General features: G+C 34.1%; 1 protein-coding gene across 12 annotated transcripts in view; it reads right to left on the minus strand.

Annotated features, from left to right (window-relative positions):
• Positions 1–17,229, minus strand: part of LOC123532801 (ryanodine receptor-like) — a 194,676-nt gene that overhangs the window by 117,570 nt on the left and 59,877 nt on the right. For all 12 annotated transcript variants that reach the window (XM_053552050.1, XM_053552061.1, XM_053552058.1 and 9 more), the window contains 17 exons: positions 16,638–16,731; positions 16,166–16,240; positions 15,559–15,715; positions 14,904–15,071; positions 14,516–14,637; positions 14,090–14,214; positions 13,402–13,602; positions 11,430–11,650; positions 10,831–10,964; positions 10,174–10,412; positions 9,724–9,913; positions 7,734–7,944; positions 6,582–6,790; positions 6,180–6,266; positions 5,582–5,741; positions 5,065–5,138; positions 4,452–4,549 (listed from right to left, as the gene is read on the minus strand). In XM_053552050.1, coding sequence (XP_053408025.1) covers positions 4,452–4,549; positions 5,065–5,138; positions 5,582–5,741; positions 6,180–6,266; positions 6,582–6,790; positions 7,734–7,944; positions 9,724–9,913; positions 10,174–10,412; positions 10,831–10,964; positions 11,430–11,650; positions 13,402–13,602; positions 14,090–14,214; positions 14,516–14,637; positions 14,904–15,071; positions 15,559–15,715; positions 16,166–16,240; positions 16,638–16,731 — 2,565 coding nt within the window. The remainder of the gene's footprint in view (positions 1–4,451; positions 4,550–5,064; positions 5,139–5,581; positions 5,742–6,179; positions 6,267–6,581; positions 6,791–7,733; positions 7,945–9,723; positions 9,914–10,173; positions 10,413–10,830; positions 10,965–11,429; positions 11,651–13,401; positions 13,603–14,089; positions 14,215–14,515; positions 14,638–14,903; positions 15,072–15,558; positions 15,716–16,165; positions 16,241–16,637; positions 16,732–17,229) is intronic.

The following is a 17,229-nucleotide window of genomic DNA, read 5'->3' on the forward strand; positions in this document are numbered from 1 at the left end:
AAACATCCATGACACAAGAGTCAGTTTTTGCCCAAACCATAAAAACATCTGCCCACAAATTTAAATGATTTCACAGTATACAAGTATGGCTCATGACTTATGACCTGGTAGAATTGATTACAAGGGGTCCAATATCCTCCCCATTTCATCTTTCCTGAGGTAAGTATGACTGACATAAGATGAAGTGTAAATGAATGCATAATACATGACAGCAAAAACAGCAATTCTACTCTAAATTCAAATTTTGCACTATTGGCAGAATGACAAACAAGAAAACATTTACTAAAGCATGCACACCTATAAATGTAAGAATTCAATATTCTTAACGACAAATTAAACCAGCAGTCTCATTATTTAGACGTTTGAAAATACTTAACTGCTTACAGTACAATATTTATCTTATTACATTTACACATATTAGCAAACTGGAACCAGACACAGACAGAAACAAATGGTTATTACAAATATAATGCAGCTGTATGCAGCAGAAAAAACTAGAACTGTCACAGGAGTGACTCATACCCCCACCATACGGTCTTGTCACAGAAGAATGGCAACCATAAGAAATCTTAAAAATACTTAGTCTTTGGAGTACTTCATCCTGGGCTTCCACATATAAGTAATACTAGTATAATACTAGTATAGTAATACTAGTAAATATATTAAATCTCTAATATTAGAGATACACTAAAAGTGAATACAAAAAAGTGTCTTACCGACCCATGTTACCACAGAAAAATGTATTTACTTTTTACATAGGACTTATAATAAAAAAAGTTATAAAAATACCTAAAATATTGAAAATCTAAAATAGGATTTCTAAAAATAAACTAATTCCTGGAATTTAAGGGGACGAAACTCAGTACAAAAGTTAAAAAAAGGTTACTTCCCTTTGGCTCTAAGCCAATCAGAATGAGATATAGTGAAAATACATCAAAATTAATCTTAAATTCTAGGTAAAAGGGGACACAATTCAAGAAAAATTAGTGTCAGAGTTATGCACCTTGTGTCACATGATGTGGGTGATGAGGTGGAACATTTATTTTAAGTCTGAATCAAATCCATTCAGTAGTAACTGAGATATAGTGAAAATACATCAAAATTAACCTTAAATTCTAAGTAAAAAGGGGCATAATTCATAAAAAATTGGTGTCAGAGTTATGCACCTTGTGTCACATGATGTGGGTGTTGAGGTGGAACATCTACTTTAAGTTTGCATCAAATTCATTTTGTAATAGCTGAGATATAGTGAAAATACATCAAAATCAACCTTAAATTTAAAGTAAAAGGGGACATAATTCATAAAAAATTATGTCAGAGTTAAGCACCTTATGTCACATGATCTGGGTGATGAGGTGGAACAACTGTTTTAAGTTTGAATCAAATCCATTTAGTAATAACTGAGATATAGTGAAAATACAACAAAATTAACCTTAAATTCTAAGTAAAAGGGGACATAATTCATGAAAAATTGGTGTCAGAGTTATGCACCTTGTGTCACATGATGTGGGCACATGATGTGGGTGATGAAGTGGAACATCTATTTTAAGTTTGAATCAAATCCATTCAGTAGTAACTAAGTTATAGTGAAAATACATCAAAATCAACCTTAAATTCTAAGTAAAAAGGGGCATAATTCATAAAAAATTGGTGTCAGAGTTATGCACCTTGTGTCACATGATGTGGGTGCTGAGGTGGAACATCTATTTTAAGTTTGAATCAAATCCATTTAGTAATAACTGAGATACAGAGAAAATACAACAAAATTAACCTTAAATTCTAAGTAAAAGGGGACATAATTCATGAAAACTTGGTGTCAAGAGTTAAGCACCTTGTGTCAAATGATGTGGGTGATAAGGTGGAACATGTATTTTAAGTTTGAATCAAATCCATTTGGTAATAACTGAGATAATAGATTTCGGGACGCGACGGGACGCGACGTGACAAAACTGACTCCTATATACCCCCCTCAAACATGTTTGGTGGGGGTATAAACACTGTTTGGAAAGATCAGTCGAAATGTTAAGAAGTGGAATTAATCTAAGAAATAATAAATCTGTTCCTATATTTTATCAGTTAATAAAATATGGGCAGGAGTTTGGATGCATAATAATTAAATCACGAGTGCGTAGCACGAGTTATTTAATTATACGCATCCAAATGACTGCCCATATTTTAGTAATTAATAAAATTATTGGAACATATTTATTATTTCGATTCTAACATCGCAAATAATTCGCATTTTACAGTACTACATTTTCAGCGTAATACGTCATTCGGGTCATATGCTGTTACAATTTACCCCCATTGTTAGAAAGTGTTGCATAGCCTTCAGAACATTTAGATAATTGTTTCTTTATATCAGAACTTTGAGAAGTATTTATAACCTAATAATCTAACAGTTTGCGAACTATTTATGAACAGAATCATCTTTTTTTTTTTATTTGACCCAGTGCTACGAGCTTAACTTTTGTGTGACCTCACATCATTATGATGTCATTATTTATGTCATACTTCCATGACATCATTGGTGAATCATGACTGAGCTAATTTGCTCGTAGAGATCAAAATGTATTTTACGGCCCTGCACGTGTCTGTACGACTTTTTGGCAAAATTGTTTTTGAAATGTTGTTTACAACCGTTTTGCCCTGGAATAATTCGTATGTAATGGAACAGAAGTAGAATTACTTATGTCACAATCATAGGGGGTGAAATGTAACAGCCAATCATACTTTATCAAAGATTCATATATAGGCTGTTTGCTATATATTTATATAGCAATTAATGAGAGTTGTGTTAGAATCTTGAAATAAACAACTCAGCATTGTTTAATTTAACTTCAGCTATCCCTAAAGGCTATACCCGCAGATGCTGCTTTGATACAAGGAAAGTAAAATGCTGTGGTCTTAAAATTAGACCTTCATGTGGCCTTGACCTTGAACCTAGTAACTTGGTTTGTACACTCTGCAAGTTGTCCTGAAGAGGTTAACAAATGATATTAGTTTTATGAAAATCCTTCCAGTGGTTAAGAAGAAATGAAGTAAACACAAATTTAGCTATTTGATGTTTGACCTCTAAAAGCGATCAACACCTTGAAAATATTGTGGTGCACTAGATACATGTTGTTTTGATGAGGATACTAATTATATGAAATTCATTCTTGCGGTTTAGATGACATAGAGCAGACATTTGATCTTGACTTTTTAGTGTGACATTGACCTTGAACTGTGTGACCTAGGTCATGTGCTCTAAATGTTACTTTTACCAGTTAAACAACTGATGATGGTTTTATGAAAATCTTTCATGCAGTTTAGACAATATGTATATAAAGTTAAACTATTTGACCTTTGACCCTCAAATGAGACACTGACCTTTGACCATGGTTGACCCAGGTGTAAAGGTCGATTTTTTCCCCTGGGAAAGAATTGACTAGTCAGTTTTTTCCACAGGAAAAGAACTGACTGGGGGAAAAACTGGGAGGTTACACCAGTGATCTCTGAAAACTGTCTTGAAAGGGTCAACATTTGATGCTAGTTTTATAAAAATCTTTCCAGCTGTTTAGGAGATATATAAAGGACACATAGTTAAACTATTTCACTTATAACTTCAAGTGTGTCTTTGACCTGAAACTTTGTGACCTGGGCTGTGCACACTGCACATCATCTTGATGAGGTCTATGATATGATGCTAGTTCTATGAAAAACTTCCTAGAAGTTAAGCAGATATATAGAGAGGACACAAAGTTATTTGATCTTTAACCTGATAGTGTGACCTTAGACCGAGCGACCTGGGTTTTGCACTCTGCTTGTCATACTGGTGAGACAAAATCCTGATCTGAGTTTCATGAAAATCTTTCAAGGGGTTTAGCCTACATGGAGATGATAAGAAATTAAACAGTTTGACATTTGACCTCCAACTTTGACTTTGACTTTGGACCTAGTGATGTGAACTGTGAGTTCTGCATATCCTCTGGACCAAGTTACCAAATGATGCCAATTTCACGAAAATCTTTCCAGCTGTTAAGAAGATATCAAGCAAACATAACAGACTGATGGTTGGACCAATGGAGTGACTACCAAATAAACTGTGCATCTTGAGGAACAATAAATTCCCATTAAAACTCATGAATTTGATATGAATATAAAATTGTTCTTGGCCTTTCTTGACATTATACATAACATACATACATGGTACAGTTCAGTAACACACCTGACAGAACTAACAAAATATTACAAAAGAAATATACGATAAAATAAAATAATTACTCTACTAAGCACGCCATGCATAATGATGGCCAAAGTTCAAAGTCTGTTATAATAGATCACAGTTAAAAAACCAACCTACAAAAATCATTTTTTAGTTCTAATGCAAGTTTTTAATGAACCATTTAAAAACACAGAAATTTAGCAAACCACAGATTTTGGCTTCCACATGAACGAAAGGCATTTACCTGAAAGGTGTCCGGATGTTTCACCAAGTTCACTCGTTGGCGGCTCTAAGTTGTAACCGTATGCCAAAATTGTCTTTACTGTTTGAGCAGCAGAATCCCTGTACACATATCACGGTGAGAAAATGGAGGAATTGGTGAAGTTATTTAAAACTAAACAAACAGACAAGTGTTTTGTTGGGTTAATGCTTTTTCCAACAGAATCTGGCCAGTTAACCAAGCCAGTGTTCCTAGATTCCTTACCAGTATTATTATGTTCTCCAAAAGTAACTGACAACTTCTCCGCATGAATCTCAATATTGAGGACAACTGACTAATGAGTGACCATGAATATACCACCTAAAGCTGATTTTCATGGCTTAAAAAATATAATGACTACAATACATCAAAGGCCACGCAGAGTTAGAGTCCTTATTACACTTAATTCTAACAAAACAGCGGCAGCTGAAAGGTCAAATCTAAACTTTTACAGTACCTTTTGAGGTCAACCACCTAATATTTTCAACTATCTAACAGCAGAAGAATCCTGAACCAACTTAAAGAAAAATAAGATATTTATTTCGAAATGTTACCATGAAGCAAGAAGGCATATTATATGTACTGAAACCGAACTGACCTATTTGCCCTCTTGATATGTTCCTCAACTTTGTTGTAAGGCACTAAATGTGGATTTCTCTTGTTTACAGAGTCCTGGAAAACAAGCATAAAAATTCAAATTTACAGATTTTTGGAAATGTTAGGCAAAAAATTTGAAGAATACCCAGCACCTGTAATAGGTATAAAAATGTAGAAGTTCCAGTATAAGACAGAGCATTAACTCTACTGGTATAGTAGTATTCATGTACAGTTTGTCCCATCTTTTATTCAAAAAACTGAAAGCTAAAGTTTCCATACAGTCATTCCTTTACTTATGAGAGGTTTTGTTTGTTTGATATGTTTGTATACATATACTGATGAAGCAACACATTACTGTATGTTAATGCCATTATATAGTTCTTGCATGATACTGTGAAGACTCCAAGGTAGGAATTTGAAAAAGTAGGGTCTTCTGGACAAAGCAACACTATATTCTGTACAAATGAACACTATATTGAAGTTAGACCTCCTATTCTAAAAGCTTATGCATTAAATACCTCGTAGAGTCCATACGTCCAGCCATGTTTGATTCTGTCCTTGGCCCAGACGTTGTGTGTATTCTCTGCCAGAAGTTCTACAAGTTCATTCATCTTCTCATCAAGTTCTACACCTGACAGATCTAGAGGGGTCGGCTTGTATCCATTCCCTTGCAGATAGCTAGAAAACAAACATTACAACATGGGTAAACAAACATACTATACATTATACAATAAGTATTAGAAAAAGAAATACAACTTGATGTATTACATACTTTTTTCTAACCAACTATGACATTCAAAGTCATATTCTAACATGGCTTGATTTGCTTGCCAATTTAACAAAGAAGAAAATCAAACATAAATGGATTGAATGCTCAATCCAGAGAGAGACCACAATGACAGGTTCATCACCATGCCATGAATATAGATCAACAAACTTTATATTATAATTTTTTCTACAAGTATGTTCAAATGAAAATAACCAAAGCTTTCTTGTGGTTTATCATCTGATATACCATGTTTCATTATTCAGAAGCTTGGATACTTTAGCACTTGTGCTAACACCTTGTGGTTATATTCCTGTTCATCTGAAGCCTGTTTGAAAGCAAAGACTTACTTGTTTCCTAGTTTGATTGTCTTCATTCTGTTAGTCTTCTGTTCCTTGATTTCCATGGAAACATGATAGCCAAGTGCTAACAATGTCCTGAAGTAGTTCAAAAAGTCTATAAGGGACCTCTTCTAAATAATTAAATTGATCTTTAGAAAACCTGTCAAATGTAAACTTTGGGTGTTAACATTTTTCTTTAAAGTTTTATCAACTTCAGATGTCGTTCCTTATTCTTTTGCTCCTAAAATGATGTAAATCTGTTGCATAAAGAAATACGACAAACATGAAAATTTGAAATAAAAACACATTTTCTCAGCAGATAGCTTTTTCTTTATTTCATTTTCTTTCTTTCAAATTAATAAAAACTCTAAATAGAACAACATGAAACAGGTACATGTAACAATATCTAACCTTAAAGTCTCGAAGGAAACAGTGACAACATATTTCTTCTCAGAGTGTGGGATCTTCTCAAAACTGGTGAGACTGGGGTTTTTCTTGCGTCGGTCATCTCGGGTTTCTCCCCATGTCCAACCTTGATCTATTTTGTTCATAGTCCAGACCTCATGGAGATTTTCAGCCAACTTGTCACGTACACTCTCGATGTAAATAGGCAGTTGTACCTACAGACAAAATAAATCAAAAAAATTTCAGGACGTTGTGGAAAGAAATTGTTAATATGTTACTACAACTGTTATTTCTAAATAGATAAATATAATTTCTAAATTTTTACTTTCATTCAAAATTGTGAAAAATCCTTTCACGGTACAGATTTAATCAGTATCAGAAATGTCAACATTATGTTTACTTCATCAAACATGATCAAGAGGCACCAGAGAAAAACAAAATTTTGAAATTAAAAGCAATTTATACAGAGCCTGCAAGGCATCTAAATAATTTGGGGCAAAAAGAATACATTCTATTACAAAATATTGGGGACACACCTCTACCCATTCAAGTATTAAAATCTCAACATCCACATTGTTCAGATCTGTACTGTAAAATCAGACACATTTGTAAAGGATTAACTTTCAATAACTTAACAGTTTTAGTAATTTCACAAAAATTACTCCTCACAAAAACTTAAAACTTACGTATTTTTATAGGGAAAAGTTAAAGCTCAAAAACTTCATGTTACTAGGCTATTTTGCATAATTTTGGGCACGTAAAAATGTCTGATATTACGGAATATTTAAACCTGCCTTAACTATCCCCTGTATTATGTAGCAACTTGCACTAAGCCGCCATTCAATTTACCTCCTAAATGGACAATATGTTCTAATTTCAACTTGTCTAAATCTATATCATGCTGTACACAATGGATTTTGCCTTTGCGGCCATTGTAGATCATGATCAGCCTGCACATCCATGCAGTCTGATCATGATCTGCACTGTTCGCCCTTCAGTCAGTATCTTTTAGGTAAGCACCCCTTTTAACAGTTAATGGTACTGTCCAAACTGAAAGATGGACAAGTTCATTTTAGAAATTTAGTAGGATAAGGTTTAAGCATCTAGATTGTATCGCTCTCTTGGCTGGCTGCTGACTACAGGTTTGACTATACTTACATTTGAAGTTTCCACAGGTACAGGAACGAACGGTGCATAATCGAGGATCTCTGTCGGACCACTGATAACATTCTTCTGTATATCCCCAAAGAAGAAACATGGCTCTATCTTTAGTTTCACCTTAGGTAGGAGTGACTCTATTGCTGGAGAGTGACCCTGTGGCGGGCCATACTTCAATCGTCCGTGCTCACCTCCCAACACAAAACGACAACTGTATATGGAATGAAAAGTTGTTTTATTTTCTCCCTTTGTATACCAGTTTTCTTTTTTTCTCTTGATCAACAGTATCTACTGAATGACATATGAATTTTGAGAAAATGGCTGACCACCACTACTTTAACTAAACACAAGCTTCTACACTAGCTGGCCAGAGCATATATATATGAGACACATAAATCATATTAATACATAGATCAAATAGAAAAAGCAGATATTCATTTTATTAAAATACTGTGTGGAGGATAATGACAGAAAATGCTACTGGAGGAAGTAAATCAGATATAGGCTGTGTAGCTGATAGTTCCCTCTCATTATTCACAGCAGTGAACATCTTATCTTTTAATCTGCACTTTCTCATGGGATTTCTGTTATTTATTCAGTCTCATATATATGTACAATACTCAATAAATCATCACTTTACAACTCAACTATACAGAAATTTGTAAGTCAAGGCACAATCATCTCTGAAGAGAAATCTATTACTGTTTTTTCAACAACAGTTTTCCAATACTTAATTTCAAATAATTTCAGCAGAAAGTCCTCAAATGTTGTCCTTTTCAACAAAAGTAAATCAAAACCTCGTCACAACACTGGGTCAAATAATAATTTTCTGCAGCTATAAATCTATGTCTTAAATTATTGATCCAGCCCTTACATTAACAATAATATGTCTGATCATTCTTTCACTCTCATCTCAAACCTAACATGCTAACATGCGAACATTCATCCTGTTTATGTAATTCCAGAGACAAAATGCATGTTACATGAGCTTTTCCGATAATATCAGTTTATATGCAAAGATATTATCTGGCTTTCACAGACTAACGCGTTTGTCAATCATAGCACACTTTCTGCAGACCAAATAAAAGCAGGTTACTCTCAATAGGAATGCAGCTTTGAATTCATCTGATGATGACATTTCTGGAAAAAACAATCGAGGTTCAAGGTTGTAAAAAAATAATTTGAAGACCAGTTTCAGAATTCAAATCTGCCATTGGTCAATTTTAAGACTGAGCAGAGTAGTAATTAACCAGTTAACCTTGTAACCTTGCAATCTTGATCTACTTTAAGTAACATTTCCAACTAAGAATTATCCAATATCAATTTTTATACAGTAGTTTCTCAAAACATCTGAAAGATGCCAACTTTAGATTACTAAAATACAATTCGATTCGCTGCAAATATTGCTAGAAATTAAGGCAAAAATCAACATTTGAGAAAGATCAAATATGCTCTGTTTTAAATTCAGCTTGTAAAGATACTGTTAAAATCTTTCCCACAATAAATAAATTTTGATTTGATTTAACTGGATTTGATTTGAAGGAAGTTGTGCTGAGAACAGCCTCATTTTGAAAAGTCAGAGAAAACTGTTTGACGGTTGGTACAAAAAATAAACTTTAGTAAAATTCTAAGAAATTTCTATTTCTTTATTCAAAATAATATTTCACATATTTTGCTAAAAATTTTGAAAAATAAATTTCAAAATCTCTTAAGCTGTCATAACCTTGAATGGTAAATGGTAGCGAAATTTTATAATAAAAAGTATCATAAAGGAGGCACAGTAGAATGGGGAGTCATGATCTAGTGGCCACCATTTTATTAATCCTTGAGAGAGTGTAATTTACCCATCATCTTCACAATGCCTTGCTTAGCTGCCAGTGCTGGTATAAAATCCTAGAAACAGTTACAGGCTATTGTTTAAATAAACTATGAGACTTTTGTCTATAATTAATGTTAAAGACATAGGTTTAAACTATATATCAATACAAACCTGACACATGCAGTCATGCTGACGACTGGGAAAAAGAGGCCATCCATATTGAAATCCTTAAAGAGGCCTTTTACTGGTACACCATTTATTGAAAACGATATCTGCGGCACAGTGAGATCAAGGGCACAACCTACTACGTCTCCCTTCTTGAATGTGAGGCTTAGATCTCGAACCTGTTTAGGCTTGGCACCTACATGGATAAACAATCTGATTTTAGTTTTTCAATGTCTAAATGACAAATAAGTAAAGCGCAATTAGTTAGGCAATAAAATGGCATTTTTTTGGGAAATTTTGTCAATGATTCTAGCAACATTAGCAACTAAGACATTTCTCATAATGTTGGCAAAGTACTAAGTTTCTCTGTAAAATGACTTTTAACTAACCCTTGAAGTGTTATCCAAGAAAACCTATAATTCCCTCTTAATTTTCAACTTATAATAAAAGTCAAACCTGTCCACAGTGATACTCCATCAAAGGCAAATGAGAAGAGATCATCGCCAGCCCCATTACTTCCCCAACCTTCTCCGCTACCGGGGTAAGGCACAAACCCATTACTATTGGCCCAACCTATTCTCAACAAGGGTGGAAGATGGGAGGCCTCTTCAAATTGGTCTATCACAACCTCAAAGTACCATTTTCGATACATGGAAGAACCTTCACACTGACCAACATAGATATTTGGCTTCATGCTGAAAATAGATAATATCTATTAGCTTTCTGAAATTCAAGGTTGACAGAACAGTATTCTACCATACTGTTCACTTATATTTTAATAACATATTGCAAAATTCTGATACAATTTTTTGAAAACACTATATTCTTTAAAACTGTTTAAAACTCAACAGATTTTTATCGATCTTAAAACCAAAGCCAAAAGCCTTCAAATATAGATTTTCAGATAAATCCTGAATGTTATCACCCCTGAAAACAACCGCTGGGATATATGATCAGAACACAATTCAATATTTCAAATAAACTCAAGAAAGAAATAATAATTCTGGAACAACTTCAGTCAATATATACATTTGATTTTCATCTGAGTATTTAAAAGTGTGCATTTTGACATATCTATCACTGGTTTCACTGATGGTCAAATCTGAAACTTACTTGAAGACATGGTCTACAAGTTTTGTTTGTAGCAGTAAGTCACAGCCGGGAAGAAGATTATCACAGATGAGGTTTTGGTTGGTTCGTACAGCAACATTGTTTCCAACACACAGAGACTTCAACACATTGAGCACCTGAAAATTGAGGTCGATTTACTAATTCGCTTTGATAACTAAAGTCACAGTCAGGATGAAAATCTTACATACAGTCTCGCATCTCTTAAAGGGGCAATAAAAAATACTGATCTTTTACTACATGTTGGTACTTTATAGTGCTTGATTTGTAGAGAATATATGGAAAACTGGTACCTAAATTATGGCTGCTAAACGGAGGTTCATTTATACAGAATATATGGAGTGAAATTTAAAATATGACTACATAATAGAGGTTCATTTATACAGAATATATGGTGAAGGTGTATTTAAAATATGGCTGCTTAACAGAGGTAGTTATATACAGTGTATAGAAAAGTGGCATTTAAAATATCCCTGCTTAAGGCAAGTAGCGGCTTAAAAATGGTGAGAGCTAACACAGGTTTGATTGTATTCAGACTGATAAAATGCAGAATAATATTCTATGATCACAAACTGTGTACAAACCTTAGGATCACGGCCATGTTTGTCAATGAGTGAGATGATGGTAATGATGTGTTTTTCTTTGATCATGTTTAGGGCTTCAGGGGAGTCAATCAGCACACAGTGAAGTACATCAAGGACACCTTTGGAAGACATCTGGCTCTCCAGTCTATGTACTAACCAGTCTAGTCTGTAAGACTGGGCAAACTGAGCACAGTTAGCACGATTTCCGCGAATCATTGCAGCTGGAATTATACATAGAATGGTATATTAATTGTAATGCATGTCAGATTTCCTATTCCCATAAATTGAACTTTTCCACATCATTAAATTTACCTTTGGGGAGGTTATTAAATTGGAACAGGATTTAAGAATTTCGAATTTTTCTATTCTTGGATGCCAAACAGTTTTGTTGAAAGAGTATTCATCTCTTGGATAAAAGACAATTACAGTGCACTAGTTTTCATCTGTCAGTGATTCATCTAAAACAAATTAGAAACTTTTCAGAAGAAAAGCTCAAATTTATGAAAGACCGGTAGTGACTTCACACTTCAAACTTAACACTTCAAACTTCAGACTTCACTCTCATATTTCACACTTCAAACTTCATACTTCTCACTTCAAACTTCATTCTTCAGACTTCAGTGCACGCTTCGCTCTTTATAGATTAAACATCACGTGACTTGACGTCATCTGCTTATTGTGTATTGGCATAGATGTGTACAGTTCGATTACTAGGTCATACGTGTTTACATGTTTCCAAACCAAAATTTCTCTACTTACAAAATGACCTTTCTACTTTTTGATTATGTTTTGTTTTAGCTTGAGCTCACGTTTTCCTTATACAAGACACACTAAAATATGGAACCCTGAATTTAGCTTACAAAACGCAATATTTAGTGTTTACAAATATGATGTTTACAAAAACGAACTGTATGCCATTTCTTATTTGAGTTTTAAGTTTTATTGATTGTGTACATTTTGAATGTTCTAGGAAAATAAACGACTTTTCGAGTTTAGATTATATCACTTGTTGATATTCAAAAAATAAGAGGAAATTCACTGTCTGTCGTCCGTCCGTTCAAAATCTTCTTGAGAAAAAAACTATTGGGATATTTTTTAAACAATCTCACGGGAATGATACATGGGTAACGCACATACAAACTGCTAAAATAATTTCATTCAATGCAGAAATGTGGTTGCCATAGTAAACGAAAGGAAAAATATGTTTAAAAATCTTCATGTGTAAAACAGAAAGGCATAGAAATTAGATATATGGTGTGTGGTATTACCTAGCGGTCTTCTAGTATTAAAGGTATTCAAACTATGCCACTGGATTCAAAATTATCCCATCCGAGGGACAGTACTTTTAAACGGACTTATAAAGGAAAACCTTTTTAATATCTTCTTCTCGTACAGTATATTATACTCTACAATATTCATTCAAATTATGCCCCTGGAGTCAAAAGTAACTCAGCCATAATCATTATTCTACTTCATTATGCCCAATCTCGGTAATTCCAGGTTATTTTAAAAATAGAAGAAAAAAACGCCCAAAAAAGACTTCACACTTCAAACTTCACACTTCAAACTTCACATTTCAAACTTCACACTTCAATCTTCACATTTCAAACTTCAGACTTCACACTTCAGACTTCACATTTCACACTTCAGACTTTCCTTTTATTTGTATGTGAATTAAGCATTATATATATATGAAGTGTGAAGTTTGAACTGTGAAGTATGAAGTTCGAAGTCACCACCGGTATTTCGTACAAATTGAACACTGTTAGAAATCTTGTCTTATTCAGGTAATTACTAAAAAATTCATTTCACTGACTGTTACAACACATTTTTGTGAAAAGCAACAATAACATATTTGTAAAACTGTGACAATTAACAGGTTTCAATCTGTCTTGCTAAAATCCCTGCACATTTCTCAACACTGTTAGTGGTGGTAAGAAAAAATCTACACAAAGTGAGGAAGTTGTCTTACCGAGGAGAAGATACAGGTAACTGGAGATATCATCATACTTGTTGGCCGAGTCCTCGCCAGCGTAGTGAGCAAACTGTCTCTTGCTCTTGTACTGTCCGAACTTGTCGATTGTCTCGAGAATGAGAGCTATCATACCCTCCTCTTGAAACAGGTCCTGACGATTACGTAATGCTCTCAGCTTGTTCTGCTTCTCCTCATGCTCTGTTTTAAAGAGTTATATAACCATCTGTAATGTCTTCAACGTTGTGTAATGAGCTAAATGAACTTTCAAATATATTATGGTGGGATTCAACATGCTCAATTCATATTAGTTTGAGGTTGCTCACTTCAGGATTTTTTTTATAAATAGAATACACAAAATAATATGAAGGTTTGAAAGAGTTATAAAGTATCATGTCACAGTGGCGAATGACTTGCAGGTGATTTGCCTTTTGACAGTGATCAACAATTACGCTGTTTGTGGTATTGTTGCATTTTGAAAGCAAGTTGTAGTCTATTTTTATAGATATGAGTGAAATACTCTGAATATGAATGATATCATTGCTATTTCCACTTATGTTGTGACACCTACTGGTCTTCCAACATTTAGTTGGTGATTTCAGAGAAATATCACTGCATATTTTGCTGTAAAACTTACTATTTGTCTTCCAACATTTCTCACTGCTTTTAGGGAATCATTAATGTTTACCTTCATCCGCTCCTGGCTGTTGAAAGTAGTCTATGAGATCTGTAAGGCACTTCACAACTTCCGTTAGTTTTATCCGTGACCATGCTATACTGTTACGACCTTCACTTCGTAGTAAGTCTAAAGCCCTGAAAACATGGACAATAAAACACAATAGCAGGGTAAACTTGACAAAAATACTTGTTTCAGTTATTCTTAGGAATACAACCCACGATGTGATAGAAATAAAATGCGACTGCTTTTGGCTGACTGAAATTAGAACAAAATGTCAATTCAGATATAGCTTTTTTTCCTTATTCTTTTGTTCTAGTTTAAACATCACACCCACACAATTACCTGTCAAATGGCAAATTTCAAGCTTTTGATGTGAAGGAAGATGCAATCTTATTTTCAGAAAAATTATATTTAATGATAAAAAATCCTACACACTTGTTAAATCTGTTAAAGAGAGACTGGCACTTTCTGATGACACGTGCAGACCGTGACTCCTCCTCCTGAGCTCGAGATAATGTGATCCCATCATCCATATGGCCTTCCACCAACATCACTGCCTGCAATTCAGTAAAAATGTTAAATCAATATCTAAATTTGATAATCTGTTCTGAATTTTGACATTACAGAGGGACTAAATAAAATATATGAGAGAAGTCTCATTTCATACTAGCACTGTTATAAAATCTCAAAATCTATAGTGAATATTTTCATTCCTTGGAAACTCAGGAAAGTGGATGCATCACTTTAATGTTTATGCAGTAACAAATGTATGTCCCTTTTCAAGATGTAAATTGCTAAATTTAAATATCCGAGACGTGTGTACCTTTTTCTCTTCAACACGACCCACTCCTCGTTTCTTTGTTTCAAATGTTTGATATGAAAGCCACAGGCCAGTGGCACAGTGCTGGACGAAGGCTACAGAGTCACCATATTTGAGATCTGATTTACCCATACCCTCATCTTCATGTCCTTCAGACAGCTTCTTGTCATCCTGAAAGTTAGGTCAATTTTCCTATAACTACTACTCAGAGGTAATGATTAAGCTATGAAAAAAAACATATATTCACAGACACTAATATGAATATTTCTAGTTTTAGAGATTAACAGACTTTGAGGTGACAGACTAAACAGTGTTGGGAAATACATAATGGCATTATGGTAATACTAATAGTATACATTGAAATTTTCCTTTCTCACATCTCTTATAAATGCTGAAAGGTTTCAACCATAAAAATAGTTATCAGGTTCAGATTTAGATAACAATTTATCAAGAATTAAATAACACTATCTCCTAATCAATGAAGACAGAACATAGGGCCTTTGTTACTCTACATCCTCAATAATTCAATTTCCTTTAATATAAGCTTTGCAAGCATTCAAGTTATGTCATGTTTTGCCCTACTGAGACTGAATTACAGACATGATTCCTATATTATTAAAGGTGTTTGATTATTTTTTTCTCCAATCCTGTTATATACCTTTGTCATTCTGAGGTAGAAAGAGCATGTGTCCTCATCTGCCTTGTTTCTATGTACAGTAATGACATTGTTGTCATGGGTGACTCCTAAGTAACGACCTGAGGTCACATGTCGGATACGCACTTGCTGACCCCATCCCATAAATCCTCCTGCCCATCTATAACAAAAGAACAGGTGTATATTTTCTAGAAATGTAGTACAAATAGTGTTAACACATTTCTCTACAGAAATTTCAACGATAAAATCTTGATGTCAGTATTTTGTTGAATTTATCACATTTTCTGTATTAGGGTAATGGAATATTTCATCACAAAAGCGGTCAAACTGTCTGTGCTTTTGTTGTTGTTGTTTATCTCAATAGTATATGACAAATGAACTAGGGCCATTAGGAATTTGGGTAGGGAAATGGGCTGCCACAGTAATATATCCATATATGAATAATTCAGTTCAAAATGTTACCTCCAGGTAATATTGAAGAAGCTATAAAAAGTTGAATATTTGTTGAAAATCACAAATTGGATAGCTTTTCAAACAACAGAAAAATATGTCACCACTATATTACAAATGCTTTGGATCTGTATATAAAAAGACTGAATATGTAACTTACTTAGTTTTGTTGAATTCCAATCTCCAGAGTGACCTTGCATGACTACAAACTGCTCCTGTCTCATACATCACACAACTGAAATACCAAATATCAATGTTTAATAAACAAGAACATTTTCTAATAAGCATTATTTCAGTTTGCATTTAGTTTCACTTAACTGCAGATACACCTTTCAGTTTATTTAAGTAACTATATATATTGAAAGATTTATCTAAGTAACTATATATATTGACAGGTTTATTCAAGTAACTATATATCTAGAGAGAGAGTCCACTTCCTGGACAACCCGGTACTGGAGTCGTATGATTATCAGGTATACTCATGAGCCAAGCAGGGCTTGTATACACAACCTCTCTGATGCGCAACTGAGCAACTTAAACTTTTACCACCAAATTATTGCTCCTCTACAAATCTGAATGTCATACAGAGTAACAAAATCTAGAACTGTATTCACAATTTATCTGAAACTTACTTGAATTCATTGTCACTTCCAGCTTCGGGTATTGTAAGACATTCATCCATGTGGCCATGGAACAATCGTAATACATCGCCACCAAATACATAGCCTGCAAGTCATAAACAATGATATCAACATTGCACTCTTAATTTGATGATAAAATGTTGGATTAATCTTTGAATGTCACCTAAATATCTGAAATCTGAAGATTGTTCTGTCTTTATTGTTCTATCTTTTATGAGGACCATCAGTTCTAAAAAGCATATTTCACATGCTATCTTTGCTAACTAAGAGCAGGTATATACCAGGCACGTGTCCAGGTGGGGGGCCAGGGGGCCCGGGCCCCCCCAGCTGGCTGCCTAGTTACGATTTTTATTACTATGGGCCCCTCAATTAACAAATTTATACACCAGCGCAACTGGCTTGATTTGACAGCAATACACAGGCTAAAGAGCAATAAAACCGTGTCCGGTAGTGGAAATTAGCCCCAGGCATGTCACAGGTAAAAGTTTATCTGTGCATGCTTCATTGATCGCTTGATCGGTACTTGATTGGGTAGTGGAGAAACTATTATGTTTTTTTACTCTTTGGAATTGTTATAAAATGA

This window comes from Mercenaria mercenaria, chromosome 1 (genome assembly GCF_021730395.1).
Source record: "Mercenaria mercenaria strain notata chromosome 1, MADL_Memer_1, whole genome shotgun sequence".
In the NCBI taxonomy this organism is placed as follows: domain Eukaryota; kingdom Metazoa; phylum Mollusca; class Bivalvia; order Venerida; family Veneridae; genus Mercenaria; species Mercenaria mercenaria.